The sequence below is a fragment of the Lutra lutra genome, chromosome X (assembly GCF_902655055.1).
Source record: "Lutra lutra chromosome X, mLutLut1.2, whole genome shotgun sequence".
Classification (NCBI taxonomy): domain Eukaryota; kingdom Metazoa; phylum Chordata; class Mammalia; order Carnivora; family Mustelidae; genus Lutra; species Lutra lutra.
The window spans coordinates 35,308,117-35,331,695 of NC_062296.1; the positions used below are offsets into that span (position 1 = coordinate 35,308,117).

Consider the following 23,579-nt stretch of genomic DNA (forward strand, 5'->3'; position numbering starts at 1 on the left):
TATAAGGATCTAACAACCTGCAAAAGATTTTTTAGTGGGTCACCCTTCCTTTACCCCAACAGTTGCCCCCAAAACACAATGTTATTTATTTGGCTTTTTGCTTTAGGGTCTAGTCTTCATTCATTCCAACTTCCTCTGCCTTCATGTTCCCTCAGCTCCTGGGAGATGGGTGGGTAAGAGCTTGGTGGGTTCATCATGTATCGAACCCTTACTGAGAGAGCAGTGGTTCTATAATTTAGACTACAGGACTCTAAACATTCATTAGGGACCACAGCATTCATTCATTCATTCATTCATCCGATGAGTGTTTAATGAACCCCTTGTACATGCTGGCCACTGTTTCGGGCTGGAGATCTAGCAGTGACAGCAAAACAAAACCCTCACCTCTGGCTAACATCCTGGTACTCTCATACACTGTCCGTTATCCTACAAAATGTCCAGGGTATCTGTACTCTGCCCTATGATCTCATGCCATTGGCTGCATTGAGAGTCTCAGTGCATTTTATCTGGACTATCCTTAGGTCTCATCTCTTCCTTTCCAATCCACCCTATACATGATTAGGGATCAATGTTTGGAAACACAGTTCTGATTATTTCCCTGCTTTACAAAAAAAAAAAAAAAAAAAAAACCCTCAAAGGCTTCCACACCTTCTCCTCTGTCACCTACTGAATAAAGTCCTCATCCCTTATTAACCTGTCATTTCAAGTGCTTCATGATCTGGCTGCAACCCACTTTTGGAATGTTATCCTTCAACTGTTCCCTTTTATGGACTCTATGTTCTCTGCTACATATTCTCAACTTGGAAATGGCTGCCTGGAATATTCCCCACCAATTCTTCCTGTAAAAAAAATTCTGTCCACCCTTCATGGCCCAGGTCACAAACCCTCCCCAACCAGTTCTCTTTCTCTTCTTACTTTGCACAGCAATTGATACTTTTCCTGTGGCCTCTGTCCCACCTTGTGTTGCAGGCTAGTACCTTACTTATTACACATGAGATTCTTGGGGACAAGAAGAACACTTTATTTCCCTTTTATTGGCTGTTTGCTCCCCCGAGGTTTGTCAATGATGCTCACCCAGTCTCCTGGACGGAGAGACAGAAATCTCAGTGTGTCGTCAAAACTATTCTTCCTTCATATCCTCATGTGGCTACTGGTGTGGGTGGACACGTAGTTAATTTAGGATCAGAGCTCAGGTCATTGCTACAGTTCATGAAAGGGCTGCAGCCGTGTGTGTCAGTCCCTTCCTGCCTTTTCTCTGGTGGCTTTGGGGGACTGAGTTTGTCCTTGTCGTTTTACAGAGACATTCCTACCAACGTTCTCACTATGACTCTCCACCAAGCCGACAGGCTGGTGGTCTGCCCCGCTTTCCTGGGGCCAGAAGCCACCGAGGAGCTCTTATGGATTCCCAGCAAGCATCGGGCACCATCGTGCAGATTGTCATCAACAACAAACACAAGCACGGACAGGGTAAGGAGCACACTCCCTCTGTACCATATCCACAGCAGGATTTCCATGCCTTACCTCCACCTCCCCACCTCCCCACCTCCCCACCTCCCCTCTCCCCACCATCTATGGAGGGCTGGACCTAGAAAGGGCACTGTGTCCCAAGCATATCAGACAGTCACAAGAGCATCACTTATCATCAAGCCTCCAAGCGACTGTGGACAAGCGACTCCAAGAAACTGTCAGGATTTCCTTAAACACAGCCTGGAAGAGTTTAGTTTCTGCTTCCGGTGTATCTGTCTTTATTTAGATCGAAAGTCAAGAAAGCAGTGAACCTGACGTGGCCCCCAGCCTTTTTGCAGTTGCCCTAGGGGGTTGCAGGTCTTTGGGGGAAGTTGATTGGATCCTTAAAGGAAGGAGAGATTGTTTTCCCGTTAGGCACCCGATATTCACAGGTACTCAGCGCCAGACGCTTTGGAAGCTCTTAGCTCCGCACCTTAGAAATAGTGATTCTCATTCCTCAGGGTACCCGGGATTCTTCCCGGACCCCTTGCTAAAGATACGTATTCTCGGGCCCCACGCTTAGAAATTCTAATTCACATGAGGCGATTGACATTAGAAATGAGTAACCCAGTAAGAAATCCAGAGACATCCTGGCCAAGCACCAGAAGGACTGATCAAGTTAACATGGACATGCAGCCCCACTCAGCCGACCAGCTGGCTGAAACAGGCACCCATACATGTCCGTGGCCCCAGACTTTCCTGCGCAGAGCTCCCCGGCCTCCACCCCCACCCCAGTAGCGGGGGTGGAGTGGGGAAGAGAAATTCAATCAAACAATTGACCGCTTCTTACTTTTTTAGGCATCATGTCAACCAGCCCTTCAGAGCAAGAGCTCAGCTGGTTCCCTTTTACGAAACCACAAACATGTTTTGTTTCCTTTAAAGGAGAAACAAATCAAAGCCAGTTCCCTGAACGGGTTAAAAGTAATAAATTATTAAACCAAATGATTGAATAACACGGGTGAAAAACAATCCGTTACAAAGAGCTCCTACTATAAATCTCAACAAAGCTGGTCAAACCAAAGCTGGCTGATCACATCTGTTATGAGTTAGATGTAAATTTCAGATTACAGATAAAAAACATTGAATCGCTTTTGAAACTAACAGGCTTAAAAGAAGAACATGCAAAATAAAACTCTTAATAATAAAAAATGGTGATATATTAGAAGAATTGGAAATATTTACTATCGATCTGGCTTTGATTTGAAATGTATTATTTTTAAATTCCAAGGCATTCCAATATGAATTTATGAAATGCGGGGGAGTAGGGGGTAAAGATGCAGTTTGATTGTCAATCCAAAATTGTCTCCAGTAGATTCCATTTGCTCTGAAAGTATTTCAAAGCCTTAAAAAAAAGAAAGAAAGAAACCTGTGGGGTAATGGACTTTGAAAATCCTAAATCCCATAATTTCCACAGGCCTCTTCATTTTAGGGCAGAGGCTCATCCCTTGATTTATTCTGTGTCCTACAAAAGGCCCAGCTGGTTTACATTTTTTCATTGTTCCCATTGATTTGGATGCAGTGGTTCTTTCCTGACCTTTCTATTATAGTTCACTGGAGAATCACTTGCGCCCACCCCCCACTCTCAATGCCCCAGCTGGATGATTTAAAATCATATCAAGAGTTCGTTGTTGGGGAGAAGGCTGCATTTCCCTCTAGAGCACTGACCTCCCACTCCTGCATCTTAGAGTGTAGGCTCTCACCTTGGCTAGATTGTTCCCTTAGTCGAAATGTTTAGGGGAGAGGGAAGCTGGTTATATAACACTGGAGGTCCTGCTTGTCCTTCTCCTTAGCTTTCCTGCTAACAGATGTTCTCCTCTGGGATGCATCTGCTTGGTCCCCTGCCTAAGTCAAAGAGGAGAAGTGATAGGACTCAGCTATTTTGAACTTGACTCCAGCAGACTATGTGCCTACCTTGATCACATTGTCTAGAAGGGAGGGTCACTGTCTTCCGTGGAGAGAGGAGGGGTGGGGACAGGAGAAAGAAAACACATCTGGCATGCTGTCACATGATTCCATCCCCATCCCTGAGCCTCACAGTTCATGTGTCAACTCCCTGTCCTATCTCCGTGTAAGTTTGGGAGCTTCTCTTGTTTAGGTTCTCAGGTTCTTGGAAATCTTTGCATGGATTGACCTGCTAGAGTGCCTAGGATTCTAGCAGTACTTGCAAAGGACAGGAAAAGGCAGCCAACATCATCCATATTTCCAAATGTGACCCAGTGGACTTGATGAGAAAGAAATAGCCCAATGATTCATCCTTCTGAGGCCATTGTCTTGCGGCCAAATCAGTCAGTTCCTAGAAACGCCCCAAGTGGGGCTCTTTCTCCCAGCCTAGCCCCGCCTCAAGTGATACAACCCACACTAGAGATGTTGTTGATCGGGATGCCGACAGGTCTCCCTGGGTATAATGAGGTGATGGGAATAATGAGAAACACACCCAGTCCCAGTCATGGCTTAAAATCTCCAGAATGTCTCGGCACTTTCAAAAAGGGAGAGAACTTATTCTCAGCCCTCCCCGTTTAAGCCCAGTAGAGTTCTTATACTGGAGCCTATCTCCATGCCTTGCAGTGGGAGCTGGACAAGTTTTCGTTGGTTTGCATGGGAGATTGTTCCTGTGGCCCCTTCCCTTCATCAGCCCCTCAGCCTACAGCTCTCCAAGGCACCTTAGAAAACATGGAGCCTGTGACTTCACTTCCCGCCCAACAAATGTGAGACCACCAAAGGCTATCTCTAGGCTAGGCGGTGATTCACTGCTATGGAATCTCTACAGCCACTGTGAGGTGGGGACCAGAGGATATTGCTGAAGATTAGAGGCACAGAAGGCTCTTTCTTTCATGATCCTTTCCCTCTAGATCTTATATTAGCGCCTTCCTTCTCATGCCAGATGGGAGGCCAGTGCCATTAGCTCCATACCCATCTGTGTTGGTGGATCAGACTCTCATAGCCTGGGATATTTTGGAAGGATTTGCTTCGGGATCTGGAAATACTGGCCCTTTGGGAAGAGCAATAGTTTCTGCATCTAGCCTCCCTGAGCAGCCAACGTCTCTGGGAAATTTTCATGCCAGGAAGCCTATCTACTTGGGCCATAGAGATCTTTTGTAAAATTGCTGGTATTAAGGCTAAATTCTACTAGAGTTTCTTCATCAGGTACCCAGGGCAGATGGAATTCTCCTTTCATCCATTGATACATTCCTCCACTTTCAGAAATATTTCTTGATGGCTCACCATGAGCCCGGCACTTGTGAGGATCAGAGGCTACTGCTGAAGGACCTGAATAGTCACTAACAGGAGAACAGGAACTGAGCTGGGTTTTTTGTTTGTTTGTTTTGGAGGGTTTTCTTTGGTTTTTGTTTTTGGTTACAGAAGCTGCTCTGTCAACATACATCTTTGAGCCACGAAAAGGACAAAGGATGCCTGATGTCCTAAGGGGTTCAGATCTTGGATTCTGAGCACAGACCCGTTTCAGCTCCCTAGCCTTTAATTTCCAGTCCTGTGTTCTCTTCCAGTGTGTGTTTCCAATGGAAAGACCTACTCCCATGGCGAGTCCTGGCACCCAAACCTCCGAGCATTTGGCATTGTGGAGTGTGTGCTGTGCACTTGTAATGTCACCAAGCAAGAGTGTAAGAAAATCCACTGCCCCAATCGATACCCCTGCAAGTATCCTCAAAAAATAGATGGGAAGTGCTGCAAGGTGTGTCCAGGTAAAAAGGCAAAAGGTGCGTTGGTTGGAAGTCCTGCCTTTGGTTGACTAAGATCCCCATAGAGTCTTTCTCGGTGTTCTTTGAGCACCAGAAACCTAATCAATCTGCCACAACATCGTAATGATACCAGCTCTAACAATGAACCTATCCTCCCCTCTCTTGAAGGGCTGATAAGATGGTTCCTTGGAAGAAACTTACTACTCAGAAATAGACTGGGGGTGTGCCTGTGTGTACCACACCTTTGGGCCCACGTATCCCTAAGTTCCAGACTTCAGCCTGACTTTTCTAAATTGTGGAGAAATTGGATTATGAGGATTATACAGAAGAACAGTAGAACTGTAGTAGTAGTACTACTACTACTACTACTCATAATAGTAGTTTATGAGGATTGTACAGAAGAATAGTAGAACCTGTCACTGATGTCACTGTTTAACTCATCAAACACAATTGCATCCATGAGCCTTTTGAGACAGGGTTGGAGACAGGTGAGGTAGAGTGGAAGGAGCATGGGTTCTGGGCCTGAGCTAAGTTGCTGTGTGACCTTGGAAATGTGACAAATCTACCCTGACCTTCATCAGCCTCATCTGTACAATGGAAAGCTTGGAACAATTAATCTCAAAGCTCCCATCCCAACACTACAACTTTATAATGATATTATTGCTCTATTAAAGATAAAACTGAAGCATATTGAGTGACCGGCCCTGAGTCACACAAATTGATAATAAAACCAAGGTTTTGAATTCAGATCATTTACAGCCCATTGTCTTTTCGAGGCCAGTAGAAAATATTGAACTGATAAGAAAAAAAGCAAATTAAATAGTGGCTTTAATGCCTATGATGTAGATAAAAATATAGTCTGTAGTGTTGCGATTGACAACATTGGGGATTGGTAATCAAACAATCTAATCTTGGCTCTGCCACTGGTTTCCTATGTAACCTAGAAAAAGTCCCTGCACCTTTCTGAGGTTCAGTTTCCTCCTTTGCAAAACAAGAGGGTTAGAGCGGATGACTTCTTAGGGCCTTTCCAGCTCCAATATTCTAGGTGTGAATGAGTAAGTCTGTTCCTTGCACATGAATTTATCTATCATTTCTTACACCTATGTGCAGTTTTGTAAACACAGATGAAAAGCCAAAACTTTTTCAAAGTAGGCAGAGAACTAAATTCCTTGAGCTGACACAATTTCTCATGATCAGGAGGCAACCATGAACTTAGCCAACATATATTTTTTTGAGTATCCCCAATATATAACATTCCAATTTTGATCTTGGCCCTTTAGACCAAATCCCATTTCATTCTATGCTTAGGCCTTTGGTGATACCGGTGATTCAAGTAAGAAGTGAACAGTTCAACTGAACACAGAGCAAGAATGGTTAAATAAATGATGGTCTAGCCATACCGTGCCATATTATACAGCCAGCAAAAATAGTCATAGACCAAGATTTAATGGCATGGAAAGATGTTTGTGACAGATTGGTTAAGTACAAAGAGCATGCTAAAAAACAACATTATGATTTCACTTGTGTTTTAGAAAGTGTTTATAATACACTTAGGCCAAAATAAAAGGCTGGAAGAGCATATGGCAGACTATTAATGATGACTGTCTTTGGATGATTGAACCACAGGTGGTTCTCATTTTCTTCTTTTGGTTTATCTGCATTTTTTAAATTTTTGACAACATGTATTACTTGAGTAATTAGAAGAAGAAGTTATTATTTAAAGAACTGCCCTCCAGAATGCCAACAGACAATATGTTGAAGAATCTGATTGACCAAACCAGTCTCTCTAGAAGAGCTGCTTTGCCACTCTACTTGGGGATGTGGAGCAACTTGCAGAGCAGCATGGCAGGAGACAGTCTTTGTCCCATTCTCTGTACCAGTCTCTCAGTGAGGCAAACAGGTGTGTCTGCAAGTTGAGTGATGCCTGATAGTCACTTTGCCTACTGAGAGTCACTAGCCACAGATGCTAGGGCACCTGCTCCAGCTCCTCAGAAACCTCAGTGCATCAGGAAACATGTACTCACTCGGGCATTCGATCTGGAAATATGTATTACATGCCTATCGTCTGCAAGACACAGTTACAGACACTCCGAGAGATTAACAAGCTAGACTAAGGCCACTTGCCAGCATCATCCTTACAACCCAGTGGAAGAGGAAAGACAATGAACACAAGCAATGAGGTGATTTTAGGTTGGGATGGGTATTGTGAAGAAAGACCAAGCAGGATCAAGGGCCAGTGAAGGGGAAGGGTGGGGACTTTCAAAAGAGTGGCCAGGGGAGGCTTCTCTGAAGAAGTGATATTTGAGTAGAGCCTTGAAGGAATGAGAAAGGGGAAGATCACGACACCCTCAGCCTCTTAGAAAACACCACATGACAGAGAAAAAAGGGACATAGAGTGAGGAGGGAAGAAGATGGTTGGAAAAAAGAACAGTAACTTCAGTTATTTGTGTTGAGAAGGGAAGAGAGATAAATAGAATTCACTGATGATCCGGCCAAAAGTTTCATTCTGACAAATGATTGCAGACTCCTCCAGTCATACTTGAAGGCCAAAAAAAGGATGAGAGTTTTCTTTCTCTCACTTGCCCTTGTTTTGGTAGAGACTGGCCTAGCTTTGTGCACCAGCGGCCACCTACAGGATTGTGGAGAACTTCCACTTCCTGAAGGCTCCCCAACTCCTCTCCACCCTCACTGCACCTCCCCAATATCTGGAATTCCCATAATTACACACTCCTTTTGGTTTACAGCGGAAAACGCCCCTGTTGAGACTTAAAAGTTATCTGGTTGGGAAAAATATGTCACCAGTCATCTCCACCTCCATAAGGAAATGTTTTTTCAATTTCTTGGTTCTGGAGATCTCGGTACATGAGCATTCTCAAGGGAAGCAGAAATGGACAGAAATGACTTGAAGCATAGAAGGCTTCCTTGGAAGGAAATGAAACGAGGGGAACCTGGAGTGAATGGAAGATGAGAAAGCACCTTGAAGTGGAGGGTGTGGAATGAGGAGGATGTTGTCCACTGGGTAGCTTGAAAGTCATACTTTGTTTACTTTTAATATTTTCAAATGCCAACCAGGATTGAGTCACTGATGGATTTTGTTGTTTGTAGAGCCCTTCTGCTGAGTAAATTAAGCTCTTGGGGAGGGGAGTGGTGCAAGACGACTCTTTGGGACACTGGGAGAACTTTTAGCACATCACAGGTATTTACAGTGCCATCATGGAGATCCCATGGCTGTTAGAGCTGTAGTCAGTATTAAGTTGATGCAAAAAAATTTTTTTTAAGGTTTTATTTATTTATTTGAGAGAGAGAGAGAGAGAGCATGAGCAGGGGGAGCAGCAGAGGGAGAGGGACAAGCAGACTCTGTGGTTGGACTCCATCCCATGACCCTAAGTTCATGACATGAGCCAAAATCAAGAGTCGGATGCTTAGCAGACTCAGCCATCCAGGCGCCCCCCAGTGCAAAAAATGTAACAACTGAACTCAGCTCTCATTTTAAAGGTGAAAAAAACATAGAGGTCTCTGTACACCCAGAGACCCACTTCTCCCACTTGAAAAATGCTAGCACCCATCCCTTAATTACTAACATATCCCCAAAAAAAGACTGGCCCCACTGAGAATTAAATAATGACAAAGGGACAAAATGAGAAAGGAAGCTTGATTCCAGGAGGACCTGCAAACTGAGAAGTCCAACCTGGAATCATCAAGAGAAGATTGGTTTTGTCCTTACACTGCCAAAGTGATGGTAGGTGTGGGAAACTAATCGGGTCAGCAAGGGACACACAATAGCAATTTGATTCCAACCTCTGGTTCACATGCATCCCTTTGGCTAACAACGAGTCTCCCTAATTGTAGTCACAGATCCAAAGCACCTGGCACTCAGTGCTTTCATCAGAGAATCTTACAGATGAACCTCTGCACATACTCCTGAGTTTTGGGGCTGTCCCTGCCTTCTCTTTGTTTTCTTGATTTGAATGTACACTTTAAGCTTTGCGCAGTGGCAGTATCGTAGCCAATGAGGTTTATCCGAGGCGCAACTATTGGTAATTGAATGTACACTTTAAAGACCCAGCTAAGGAGGGTACTGATCATGAAGCCAGCAAGGAAACTTAACTCAAGGATAAACAACTAGGAGAGAAACTTTTTTGTTGTTTTGTTTTGTTTTGAGGGTTTTTTGTGTCTTTTTGTGTGTTTTTTGTTTGTTTGTTTGTTTATTGGGAGTTGAGGAAAGAGGAGGGCAGAGCAGAATAGGAAGTATGAGGGGGCTGGTATCTTTATGCCTGGAAGCCAAAATCCAACAGTTTAGTTTATACAGTAAATGATCCATAGTTGAGGGATTTGACCAGTTTTTTTGTGTGTATGTCTCCCAACCGTTCATTTGGCATAGTGTACTTATGACTAATCTGACATCTAGGTTTTGGCACTGGTGTTGATCCGGTATTATCGTTCCCCTTACAAACAAATCAAAGAGCATTCAGAAATGTCAAGCCAATTTGGATAGATCCTTTGGGCAAGTATATGCACATAAGTGAGTGTCATGAATGTTTTCTAAGTATACCTAAGTGATGTCAGGGAAGTTAATCAAGATGCTCTGTCAGCCCATCTCCTGGGTCTCTTTTGGTAACATGAGCTAAACAGACCATGATCTGGACCCAACCTGGAAAATCCTATATACCCTGAAGTGCCTCAGAGATTTGTACCTGGCGACATTCTTCCTCCTCATGAGGTCTGCTCCTCTGTGGCAGTGGGGGGATCTTGTTTGCTTGGTGGGTCAGTGTTCTGTGAAGTTATGCATTCTGTCACCATGTGGACTTACCTAAAAGGTCATGTGTCCTTTTGTGACATTGTGGCTGTTACAGGGCAGCCTAAACTGAGCCGAGGAGATATGGATGGGATTTTTATCTCTGTGAGAATGATCTTGTTGACTGTCCACATTTGTTGAGTGCAAGGTGTTATGAATAATGAGATATCTGAATGCCTAGAAGTTCACTTCTGGTTTTGGAAAGCCATGGAAAACCTCTGCTTGCTTCCTGATTCCAGAAGAACTTCCAGGCCAGAACTTTGACAGCAAGGGCTACTTTTGTGGAGAAGAAACAATGCCTGTGTATGAATCTGTGTTCATGGAGGATGGGGAGACCACCAGAAAAATAGCCCTGGAAACAGAGAGACCACCTCAGGTAGAGGTCCACGTTTGGACCATTCGAAAGGGTGAGCAAGACAATATTGATTCTTTGTTACTTTCTTTTGTAAGGGGTGGGGGAACAGGGAAGGAGCAGAAGACTCACCTTAATTTTGCTTCAACTTTTTCCTCTGTTTGGCTCAGCTCTCCTGATTGCTCAGAAACATGACTAACACATCTGTGATTATGGCCTTTAACTTTTGTCATGACCTGTCCAAAAAGCTAAGCATTGACCCTTAGGGTTTGTTGTCTTTCTCACACCAACAAAGGCTGGAGGAGTGTTTCTCTACCCCAGCTGCACATCAGAATCTTCTGGGAGAGGTTTCTGTAAATACCAAAAACCTGGGCCCTACCCTCAGAGACATTGATGGATCGGCCAGGAATGGGGCCTTGGTGTGAGTGTATTGAAGGCTCCACAGGTGATTCTAATGTGCAGTTAAGGTCACGACCAACCAGACTATAGCCTACCATTCTTTCCAACATGAAGCTCAACCAACATGAAAATCCATTGTGTGGTGTGAAGCTACATCTTTGAAATCATGGTCTGTACTCTGGGGTAAGACACATTGAAAACATTGTCCCCGCCCTCAAGAAGATTTAGAGTCTCACTGAAGGGACAATCCCAGTCATTATGTTCATCCAGTTCTTTTCCTGATTACTCACACTGACTGCCATAGCGGGCTGCGTTGTGTTCCTCGTGATCGTATAGCTCTTCAGGCCATCCCGCAGATACAAGGCTAGTGTTGATCTAGTCTGGTCAGCTTTTCTAGGAATCCGAGTGAAGAGGTAAGATTTCAGTTGGGAAATAATGCTCATTCTTTTTCTGCTCTCTCCTGCCTAAGGCTCGAGAGCACTCAAACTGTATTCTGCTTTCGCATCATACAAGGAGCTGGTCTGCAATGTAGCTACCCAGCCCCATCTAAGAGATGTGACTTCAGTAGGCCTTAGGTAGCACCTCAGCGTGTCCCAAACAGCCAGTGATTCTAATTCGGCACTTGGACCATTCTTTGAAAAACAACTGCCCGAGTGTTAATGGGGCTTCTTCCTCTTCCTTTTCCCTACTTTTCTTGCCTGAAAGAGTGAGTTCCTCCCCACCCCTGAAAAAATGCTGAACACACGTTTCTCATCCATGTTTATTTTTGGACTATACCAAGGAATGTTGGTTTTCCAGCTCTAACTCCCTAACTCCTCTAGAATTGGTCACCTAGGTCTAAAGCCCTGTTCTCTTGGCTTTCCTTGCAGTGGACCCACTATTTTTTCTCCACACCTCTCACTCCCTGGAGGCATGTGGATGTTTTTCAGCATGCTGGTGTAGTGTCTCAGTGACCTCTTGTTCAGTGCTGGGCAGCCAAAGGCTGTGCTTAGTGAGTAGCGAAACACCCAGGCTACAATTACGTGTGGCCTCTCTAGACCTCTTGAGGATTAAGTAGGCTGGTAACTTGTTGCTCCTTCATTTCGAGGCCATTTTCCATTTGGGTGTTATTCCAGTAAACACTTTTCAGGCAAAGTTGAAACTGTGGGTACCTGCTACCCCCACCCCTTATTTTGACTTTCCCCATTTTCTGCAAGGGAAACCTAAAGGAGCTCTGAATATTTCCCAAAGGAAAATATGCTTTTCAGTGAGTTCGGGAACAGGGATGGCTTCTCCCTTTACACAAACAACCTGTCTACAGTCCCACTGCTGGCTCTTGCTGCTTGGCCAGAAGGGCAGCCCAGTGGTTTGGCAGGGACATAATCTACCTGGACGTGGGGGCAAGGGCAGAATTTCTAATTCCACCTTTGGTGGTAGAGGCTACCACCAGCACCCACGCTCAATTCATGTGGCTTTCCCTAGGAGGGGGTCCCATGGTCAGCAACACTATCTTCAATATCTCTATTCTCTGGAGAACCTAGGAGAGGCCAGTGAGCCAAGGAAACAGATGGAGTCAATTATAACCCTTGAGCCATCCAAGTTCCTGGTTAAGCACATTACACAGCCCAGCTCGATACTCCTAAGCCCCTGTAATGAGATGATATGCTCAACCCAAGCAGAAAAAGGGGGTGGTAGCTCCAGATAGAGAGGGCCTGACCACCTGCCCCACTTTTTCACTTGGCCCCAGGCATCCTCCAGCACTTCCATATTGAAAAGATCTCCAAAAGGATGTTTGAGGAACTCCATCACTTCAAGCTGGTGACCAGGACGACCCTGAGTAAGTGGTAACCCTGTGTTTCTTTACTCCCCCTGGAAAATGCCTCCAGACTTCCATGGAGCAGAGCCCCCAATAAAGTCTCTTTTCATTCTCAGTGACTATCAGCAGGCTCAGGGTCAATGTCAGAAAGATGTTCTGTCTCTTCTCTGGGGGACTTAGCAGCAGAGGGGGTCTCTGAATGTGAGCTAAAAAGCTTGGACCTGGTGAAGACAAATCCAGACGTGGTCTGAGCATAAGCTTCCTTGAGTTCAGGTTTCCTGACTCTCTTTAATGAACACTGCTAACCCTGGAGTCTCCAAAGGGTCAGAGAAAGCTCACGAGATTCCGGAGTTGGTTGGTTCATTTGTGGAGACATCCCGTCTGGAAGGATGAATCCTCTGGTGGTGGGGATGAGAGACAGAGAGAAAGAGAACACATCCCAGTGCAGCAAAGCTCTGTTCAGCTCTTTAGAACTGCCCCTGAGTTGTCCTGTTTCTTTAAAAGCATGCAGGCACTCACTGGGGCATACCTGCAGCTCTCCCTCTTTCTATGCAGGATGGAGCCTGAGGACTAGATATTGCTAGGGACTTGGGAAGGGGGGAGTACTTCTGAAGGAATAAAAGACCCAGAATTCCTATCCAAAGGGAATGCCAATGGGCAAGACAGAACATGAAAATGCCTTCTCTATGAATCAGTCTAGTTCTGAAGAGTTAAATACTTAAGTACTCAGGGAAATCTGCGAGGAAGCCAGAGGGGCTTAGTCAAGGAAGGCTTCGGGGAGGAGGTGTGTTTTGAAAGAGAAAGGTGTGATGGAGCGACAGGTCAGGAAATCCATTCAGGGAGAGGGTGCAGCCTAAGAGAAGACTCAGACAGGAGTGAACAAGAAACGTGGGGGGGGGGGGCCTGGAAGAAGCCAGGGAGAAGTTCACGGAGAAGGCAAGTGGCCTTCTCTGTAGACTCACAAATGGCCTAGTGAGATGAAAATGGTGCTTCAGGAAGATGTCTCTTGGCTAGACAGATTTATCTGTCTGATACTTATACTTTGATGAAGCCATGTTCCGAAGAGCCCAACATGCCATGCTGAGAAGTTGGACTTGCTTTCCAGATGTGAGAACCCCAGGGGAGGGTTTTAAGCAAGTGTGCAATGCATGCAGGTCTGTTTTTTAGAATGGAGTGCCCACTGTGTGGAGTGAAAAGTGAACTCTCAGTGATTAAGTAGTTGGTGGTACTCTGAATTAGGAAGCCCTTATACCATAAAACAACAACAACAACAAACAACTCTTACATTATATTAGGTTGGTCAGCAGGGAAGGAGAGGTCACTGTGAGGGACACCTCTGAGGTTAAGAGGTGAGCATCACTACAAAGAGAGAAGTGAGTTTGGAATGACTCCCAACAATAACAACTTTATAGACAGGGTGAATAGTGTTAATTCGCTAATGGGAAACAAAAGAGAATAAGCAGGTAGTGGGGGAAAAATACGTTTCACTTGGAACATGTTTAGCTAAAGATGCTTAAAGGCCATTTGAGCAGAGTTTACTCTATGGGCAGCTGGAAATAAGGTTGATGAGGTCACTTGTTTATTAACGTAGGAGACTTACAGACGATAAACTGAACAGGAGGGAGGAGAATTCAGACTGAGCGTTGGGAGTCCTTACATGTGAGTTAGGAATAAAAGGGGCAGAGACTAGGATCTGGTACCAGTGATGTGACTTTTGAAATTACCAATTAATTTCAAAGAACGCATTTTTGTTTCACCGTGAGCAAGCACTGTGCTGGGCACTGGGGTGGGGGGTGGGGCTTGAAAGATGATTGAAATGAACTCTCTGTCCACAACAGGATTTGGGGTGTATAGCGGAAGTAGACAGTGTGTGCCTCCAGCTGTGTGCAACTGAAGGAAGTGGGCACTGAGATGATCCAGCAGGGGCACCTGGGGACAAAGAAAAAGAGGCCTGACACTTTCTGTCATGTGACCATCAGATCCTGGCACACAGCAGGACTTTGGGGGAAGCAGGTTCCTTGCCTGACCCTTCTCTCCTTTCCCACTGAGTTGGAGAGAACAGAGAAAAGTGAAGGATCCAGGGGAGAAAGGGAACAGAGACATTGAGTCTGTAAGGAAAGAAGGACATGATCTCCTGTGGCCAGGGAAAGAAAAGAGGTTGAAAATAGATTCTGGATGAAGAGAAGCTCACTGACCTTGGACCAGGAGTTCCCTAGGTTGTAACACCACAAGAACAGGAATCGAAAGACCAAGGAGGATATCCAGTGTGGGCAGTTTGTTACGAAGATTATTTGCCATGGCAAAGTGACAGCGGAAGAAGGAAAATCTTGACACTTGAGGATCAGGAGAGTCAGAGAAGGACAGGTCCAGAAGAGGGATGATCTAGAGTGATTACCAGTGGTCAGCACAGGGTGTGAACTCAAAAATATTTGCTCAACTAGCATGATGGATTGGGGAAGGGGCAAGTTGGTAAGGCCAGCCTGGTAGTATGGGCACGTCCGTGGAGGGAGAGGAGAAAACAGGGAATGGGAGGGATAGCCACAGGAGGGGACTGAGGGGTGTTAAAGGGGGTGTAAGGACAGCATGTGAGCATAGAATAAAACAGAGGTGGGCAGTTGTTAGCGAAAGGTGGTGTGAACAGAGCAAAAAGCAGTAAATAATCAAGTTCCCTAAACCAGTATCTGCCCCCCGTAAAGCAAAACCTCAGTAACATACAGGTACTGCTTTATTTGACATGGTGCCAAGTGAGCCACCTAATTAGCTCACAATCTAATAGTGGGGCATTTCTCAAATGCTACATATACTGCAAAAACTCCAAGAATAATACTTGGGTTTGACTCTTGAGGCCGTTTGGTATTATTCTTGGGATTCTTACAAATCCTGCGTGTTGAAATGAATGCTCCATGGCCCTTTGTCGTATCTGTCCCAGAAACATGTTTTGGGGGATTGCTCTGTTGAAACCACCTGACGTTTGTATTCTGATCCCCCGGGGACCAAGTGGGTAAGGATCAGCTAGATTGGTTACACTCCTCATTGGCTCTGTCCTCCTCTTATATGTCTGGGCCACTCTGTGTTTGCTTTGTAGGCCAGTGGAAGATCTTCACCGAAGGAGAAGCTCAGATCAGCCAGATGTGTTCAAGTCGTGTGTGCAGAACAGAGCTTGAAGATTTGGTCAAGGTTTTATACCTGGAGAGGTCTGAAAAGGGCCACTGTTAGATGAGACAGACAGTATTGGAGAGGGTAAAGCAAGAAAACTCAAGTTGCAGCTGGACTGCGCGGGCTGATTTTGCTTAAGTCAACAGTGTCCTAAAACCCCAGACTCAAATGCAGTTCATTATTCATGCCATGCACAGCATAACTCGCTCCTCTGTGTGCAGTGGTGTGTCAGTCCTCAGACACCTCCTGCCAGGAGACTAGAAGAGTCTTGAATTATTTGTGGGAGGAAGAGGGATAGAACACCACAGCACTGCTCTAGTTTCTGGGAGAATCACATTTCTTTACAGGTTAAAGAGTAAACAAAACCCTGGGGTTTCTATCTAGGAAGTTACTCCAATGAAAGAGAAGAGACGAGAATTTGCTTAGTAGAAGTTGTGTAGTACACAGAAAATATTATACTCTTTGAATTTTAGAATGTCTTGTGTTTTTAAGAAAAAATTAACTCTCCATCCTCATTGACACAGACGCATGCATACGCGCAAGGGTGCGCACGTGCGCGCGCGCGCGCGCACACACACACACACACACAGAGACTAAATTGCTGCATAGTCTCTTCCCTCCTTTCCCTCATCTGGCTCCCAAGTAGCTTTGAAGTTGTGGGTACCCAGGAGGATAAAGAAGGAATTGCGAGCAGAAAGTTCTGCCCTTGCGTCAGTGGTGTGTTTGCTGAAGTCACAAACTATGGTGGAAGGATGAAGAGTAAGAACACCATTTCATGACCACATTGACTTTGAAGCTGTAGATAACTTTTCCCTAGGGCTACCACTTCTCTTTTCTCCCTGAGCCCTCAGGGCCCCCGTAAAGAAGTTAGAACTGGGTAAAATCTTCCGAAACTGACTCCGCAGAAGAAAAATAATTGTTGAAAAAAATGGTGACTGAAAGTCAACAAGGCAACCTTCTTCTGTGTTTTCAAGTCAATAGGAGTCACTGACGAATAGCTCAATATTCACTAATTTTCTTGAGGTCAGAGTTCTATAGTCCAAAAATTTAGGTTAAATGATTACATTCTAGAAGCTCCTTAAAGGGGCAGTTTTCCTTCTTCTCCAATTACAGGAGTTCATTTTGACTTTGCAAAGGGGCTCAGTCCCCACAAGCTTCTGAAGGTTGGCTGTTCAGTTAGGAGAATTATTGTGCATTTGGGGAAGTGGACATTCTGACAAGGATCTTTGTTCTAAACCTTCCTGCCATTCTCATCTCACCTAGCAAGTGGGGATCTGAGTCATGAATCCTGGAGAAGGCTGCTCAGAAAATGTCTATTTGCAGCTTGATACCAGAGCAGAACTTATCTGTTCAGAGGCCTAGCTTTAGACATCATCTTTGTGGCAAAACTATAAATTCTCCACAAGGATCTCAAGCCTGCCTTCTAGCTTCATCCCTTGTGCTGGGCATGAATGAACTCTAATGAGTACTCAGAAGTATCAAGGACGCAGACATCATGTATTTCCCACTCTATGACCATAAGAGAGAGGAGCATTGTTTTCCTTATAGTCGATGACACCAATAAGGAAAAATGTAAAAATCTTTATGGCAACCTGGCATAAAGGAGTCTGTTCTCAAAGAGATACAGGGGTACCTCGTGGCCAGGCCTTTACTGGACCAACGCTTCATACATATGCTCTATGGGAAAGGGAGGGAGGACATCCAGGGCCCAGAGGCCAGAGAGCATTACCGGGGACGAGGCTGCTGAGTAGCTGCTGCCTCCCTCCCAGAGGTGGCAGCATTTCCATAGTGTGGAAACAAGTAACTGGATCCTCAGGCCAAGTGGTGATTTCCCCTTTGGGATGACTCACCCCGAAGCCTTCCCACCCAGGTGTTCTCTGAAAGCTCAACCATAAGGGAACACCCAGAGAGCTTCCCTAGATAGACTTCTGCCCCCAGGGGCTGGGACACACCTCTCCAAAGTGCTTTGTGAAGCAGGAGCTGGGGAACTGGGCTAGACCAACCCAGAAACCTTCCAGTGTTTGGTGTGGTGTAGGCAGTAGGGCATAGGGAGAAGAGGCCAAGCCACCTGTAGTTAGGAGAGGAATGGATGTGGTTCTTCTTGTGTATTTATTTGTATCATAAACACTTGGAACAACAAAGACCATAAGCACCATTTAGCAGTTGTAGCCATTTTATAGTTAACTCGTGTAAACAAGTAAGAGTAAACTTAACGTAACAGTATTAGCCTTTCGTTCTTCTCACAAGACATGTACCTAAATAGGGTACTTATTTATGTAGTCGGTATATTTTTTGATTTTTAAATTAATAAAAAAGTTAATTTTGAAAAACCATCTGCAGGAATGCTGTGTGAGTAATTGAGTCCTTGGTCGGTGTTGACCTTGGACCCTGTAGCAGGCGATCAGGGGGTTGTTTCACACTCAGCTCAATGCGCTCTCTCTCTCCCACTGTGGCAACATCACTAAGAGTGGGGACTTTGCGGTCAAACTGCCTATGCTTTTAATCCCAGCTCTATACTTCCCAGCTGTGTCGCTCTCCCCAGCTATAAAACAGGGATAATTATGATACTATTGCCTTTTGCCTCAATCCTGCAGTGAAGCTTAATTTAGCCAGTGCATGTCAAGGGATTAGTGAGCGTTCATTTATGACCATGGATGTTCAGGAAAGCCATGGCCCAGACAACTGAAGAGATTGGACCAGAAGGCCACTGACTTAGGTTTCAGGAGGGCCTCAATTTCAGTCTGCTGCACAGGGAGCAAGGTGAGAGTTTTGTCATCTATGTTGATCCAAACCAAGTTGCCTCAAACCCCTAAAGCAGTTAGGTGTGTCCTATAGCGGAAGCCAAGAAAGCTGAAGTATCAGATAATATAAGGACGCAAAAGTGTGCCCTGGGGTGAGCAACACAGAAGTCATTGGTGGTGACGTGCTGGGGGAACAATAGGAGCAGAAGCCAGAAGTGAATAGGGAGATGGGGAATTGGAGACAGAAGTTAGAGTCACTCTTTGGAGAAGCTTCATTGTAGACAGTGGAGAGATTACATGAAGGAAGTAGCTGGAGGAGGATACGGGGTCAAAGGAAAGTTTTGGGGTTTTTTTGTTTTTGTTTTTTAAAGATTTATATCTGTATTTCAGGGAGAGAGAGAGAAAGTGTGTGCACAGGCAGGAGGAGGGGCAGAGGGAGAGGGTAAGTAGACTTCCCACTGAGCGCAGAGCCCAATGGGGGCAAACGATCCCACAACCCTAAGATCAGTATCTGAGTGGAAACCAAGAGTAAATGCTCAACTAACTGAGCCATCCAGGCACCCCTGGAAAGTTTTTGTTTTGAATATGGGAGATATGTAGCCATGTCTGAGTACTGAAGGGAGAGACCCTATAGAAAGGAAAACACTGAAGGTAATGGGGAAAGCAGTGTTACCTGGTGTAGGAGGTGCTTGGGAAACCATTTCCCCATGCCGAGCCTGGAAACCCAAATCCTTGACCTACTGCTTGGTCTGAATTTTGGCCTCCAGTTGCCCACCCCGTACTGTGTGCATTAGCTGTACCTAGTTCCCCTCATCTCTGTCAGCTTGCTCCACCCCACCCTTACCTTACAATGGACTCTAAATCCCCACATTACTCCACCTCCAGTGGGGGAACCACACAGAACTCAAACCAGACACTCTGACCCCTTTGGTACTCTTCCCTTGCCCTGATCACCTGCATCCGAATTTCAGTCCTAGCAATTTAGTCTTCTAGGTGTGGCCCATGTTTATTGGTGTTTGTCCTTCTCTCCTCCTACAGGATCTTTTCCTCTTCGTAGTCTCCACACCCGGGTGATTCCCAGGAAGTCCCAGAAGTCATTTCATGTGGGCCACCCACTGCTTCCACCACCATAAATCTGCTGATATGCCCCACCACTGCCCACTGGGATATGACTGGTGGGGGCTCCTTCTGCAGGCCTAGACATGCAAGCGGTGTGGTGGTGGTGCTTTGGAATCCTCAGTCTTCCCCAGTGGCACCTTATCCTGGGCACAAGTGGAAAGAATGCCCCTCTCTCTCCCCACCCGTGTTCTTTTATGTTGCCACCTTCCATGAAACCAGTTTAACGCATAGTTCTTGAGTGTGTATTATGTGAGCCAAGGCAGGGGTCTTCTTGTGCCTCAGGATCTCCTGGATTTTTGCATGGAAATGAATCCTTCAAGTTCCATTTCCAGCCTTTTCGTTGCCAGGACGCGGAGGCTGTATTGAGCATAAGCCTCGAAGACTGACGTGAGATTGTCCTCCTAATCCCTCTTCCTTATGGTTCCGTGTACAGCCTCCATTCCCCACTGAATCCCTCCTACAGACTGACTTCAGGGGGCCCACCCCACTGGTCAGCCAAACAAGCTCAGATACCCATGAAACCTTTCCGTGGGGGACAGGAGTCCTTAAATGCAGAGCTTCAGTGACAGTACACAGTCTCCCAAATTGTTCATACACGTGTACAGTGTTGTGCTTTTGTATATGCCCTTCTACCGGTACAATGTTTTTCCCTCTCCTTTGCCCGGCAGACTCCTACTCATCCTTCAAGACCCAGTCGAAATCTCACCTCCTCTGTGGAGCATTACCTGCTCCCTTCCTAATTTGCTACCATTTATCCTTCCTCCTTATGTACTGTATCCTCCTGCCGTACCCACTCCATTCTCCTGGAACTTAGTACTTAGTACAAAGTCCTTAGTACTAAGAAGTACTAACAAGAACTTAGTACTTAGAAGTCCTTAGTACTTCTGTGCCTTTGCACCCAGCTCCCTCTGATGTCTCTATTCAGTGAACACCTGCTCATCTTTTAAGACTCAAATTGCTCATCTCAGACCTTATCCACCTCTTTCAGGCACAGTTGGTTGTGCCCTGCCCCATGCTCTTATGAAATAACAACCAAAGCACTTAGCTCGTGCCAGTCTCTGGAGTACGATCTGTTGACATGTGTATTTTCTTACTTAATCCTCTGTGTGGTAGGTCACATTATTGGCCCTATTTTAGAGATGAGGACATTAAGGGCACTCACCTTTTCCATGCAGTTACAGTGGACCGTTTAATAACTTGGGGTTACAGGGGACAGCCCCCCACTACAGTCAAAAATTGGCATATAACTTAACTACTAAGAGCCTACTGTTGACCAGAAGCCTTACCAATAACATCAAGAGTCGATTAACACATAGATTGTATGTTATATGTAAGATATACTGGATTGTTACAAGAAAGGAAGCTAGGGAAAAGGAAACGGTATTAAGAAAAGCCTAAGGAGGAGAAAATACATCCACAGTACTGCACAATGCAAAATTTGCATGTTGAAGCAGACCTGCACAGTTCAGACACATGTTGTTCAAGAGTCAACTGCGTGCATAAAAATATCACATTTCTCAGCCCCAGTCTCCCTGATTAGACTAGAGAGCACTGAGAGGCCAGAGACCCAGTGGCCAGCACTTTCAGACATTCAGTAAGTATTTGCCAAGTGCATGGCCAATCTAGTGAGATTCTTTCTCTGGTTGAGAAAGAAAGCAGTCCAGAGATTACTTAAATATCCAGGGGCTACGCAATCCTTCAGAACATCTTCTCTGTCACCCGGTCTTAGAGAAACGAATAAAATGTTGGCTAACAGATGCAAATGGAAAAGCGCTTGTTTGCCTCGAAAAATTATTTGCCATAAGGAGTCTTTTAAAATAACTCACAGATAACAGATTTACATATAGTTTTTGTTTTTTGTTTTTTGTTTTTAGCGCTTCAATCAATATGTCCACGTTTGTGGACAGCTGTGAAGGATTCTTGCTAAGGTTTCAATGTTGTGCATGACAAATAGTATCTTTATTTCTACAAAGACTATCTATATTTCAATATAATATTTGGAATAGCCATCATGCATATTACAATACTTATATCTCTATCCATGTCTGTGTGTGTGTGTGTGAGAGAGAGAGAGAGAATAATTAGTCTCCAATGTGGTGTGTATGGAGCTTTGGCAAAATGGACCATACAAGAAACCCGAGGCCCGGCTTCAAGTTATCTAGACAAGAGTTCCGAACTGCCTCCTGGTTGTTTAAGCAGTCCCCAATCTGGCAGTGAAGTGTTGGCCCACAGGTTAGAATCCAACATTTTCTTATAGAAACATCATTTTATTTGACGCTTAGATTCCAGGGCCAGTCCACACAAGCCTCTTGAACCCTGAACATAAGCAAGTTATATATATAGTACTAATTAGTACCTGCTTAAGCTCAGTCCTGGGGGCAAGGGTGGGTGGTGAGGAGTGGAGAAGAGGGAGCAAGGAGTTTCACCTGTCTGGGTGGGGCAGTGGAGAGGGGGGTGAGGAACCGGCTGGAGGCAAGATATCAGAGACTCTGTTTGTACTGACAGCCCCCTGTTTCATCACGCACTCTCTCTCCAGTCTGGCGCTGTTATTTGGCCCTTTGTGTCCGGCTATCCCAGACCCAGGCCCACCTGGCCCTAGCGAGGACCACTCCCCACCCCAGGCTCCACCATTAAGGACCTCCCTCGACCATCAGACCTGAATCCCTTCAGGGCAGCTGTCTGGGCCTTAGAGAGGAAACACTGAGTGAAGTGAGTGAGAGATGCTCAACCCTCAGATACCTTCTCACTTTTAAAGACTTTATTACTCTTTATTACCTACAAAATGAATTCCCCAATTATAAAATTACAAGCAGAGGGCTGGAGTCAGTGAAAGCTCCCAGCAATGGAGACAGAAGGAGGGAGGGCTGTGTGTGTGTGTGTGTGTGTGTGTTGGGGGTGAGGGGGTGAAAGGAAGTAAGCAGGATCAAATAAGCCAGCCATACACAGGTTTCCACCTAAGTCTCTACAGTCCCTACCTCCTCCCCTTGGTAATAACCCTATGTCATTCCTCCTGCTTTCCAGCTTTCTCCTTTTACTTCTATTATTATTATTATTATTATTATTATTATTATTAGTTTCAGGGGTAGGACTTAGTAATTCATCAATTGCATCTCACACCTAGGGCTCATTCCATCACGTGCCATCCTTCTTGCCCATTGCCCAGGTATCCCCTCCTCCCACCCTGCCCCCCCGGTGACCCTCAGTTTGTTTCCTAGAGTTAAGAGTCTCTTATGGTTTGCCTCCCTCTCTATTTTCATCTCCTTTTTACTTCTGAACTTGTTACTTCTCTAAAATGCCCAGGTTTTGGTTTGTTTATGGTGGAAAGTAGCAGCTTCCAAGCTTCCATGGGGAGGGGATAGGGGGAGGTGAGGAGGGAGGGGCTGCTCCTCTAAAAGCATTGTTGACAACTCCCTGTGATGCAGGCTGTGCATTAGCACTGCAGGGCTGTGGCCATATGCTACTCCAAAGAGGGGGCACTTAGAAGTGAATTTTGAAATTCAGGAATGTATCTGAGGAGAGCGATTGCTTCATCAGGAGGGATGGGTGGGGGAGGAAACACTGCAGAAGGGCTCAAGCCATCTGCAGTCTTGTAGTCAAGAGGCTCACCTCTGTTCAAAGAATCACCACAGTTAATAATAAAATCACAGAAGTTTGGAGTCAAACCTATTGAGGAGTCCACTCCCGTCAGGGAACCAAGAGAACACAGGGAATTCGCATATGCAAACAATTCACATTTCTTTCTCTTTCTCCCTGTACCCTACATCTCTCTCTCTCTTTTAAGATGTATTTATTTTAGAGAGAGGGGTGGGCAGAGGGAGAGAATCTTTCAGACTCCTCACTAAGCATGGAACCCCCCCGACCCGGGGCTCAATCTCACAACCCATGAGATCATGACCTGAGCTGAAATCAAGAGTCAGATGCTTAACCAATTGAGCCACCAGGTGCCCCCCCCCGCCATTACATCTCTCAATCTCTGCTTCTCTGTCTGTAAAATGGGTAAGAACAGTCCCTGCTTCGAAGG

General features: G+C 45.4%; 1 protein-coding gene across 8 annotated transcripts in view; it reads left to right on the top strand.

Annotated features, from left to right (window-relative positions):
* Positions 1 to 18,031, top strand: part of CHRDL1 (chordin like 1) — a 117,483-nt gene extending 99,452 nt beyond the window's left edge. For 4 of the 8 annotated variants that reach the window (XM_047716346.1, XM_047716338.1, XM_047716340.1 and 1 more), the window contains 5 exons: positions 1,299 to 1,467; positions 5,010 to 5,219; positions 10,236 to 10,403; positions 12,474 to 12,563; positions 15,628 to 18,031. In XM_047716346.1, coding sequence (XP_047572302.1) covers positions 1,299 to 1,467; positions 5,010 to 5,219; positions 10,236 to 10,403; positions 12,474 to 12,563; positions 15,628 to 15,758 — 768 coding nt within the window. In that variant the 3' untranslated portion in view covers positions 15,759 to 18,031. The remainder of the gene's footprint in view (positions 1 to 1,298; positions 1,468 to 5,009; positions 5,220 to 10,235; positions 10,404 to 12,473; positions 12,564 to 15,627) is intronic. The other 4 variants (XM_047716341.1, XM_047716343.1, XM_047716345.1 and 1 more) reach the window with 3 other exon arrangements.
* Positions 18,032 to 23,579: the final 5,548 nt, after the last annotated feature.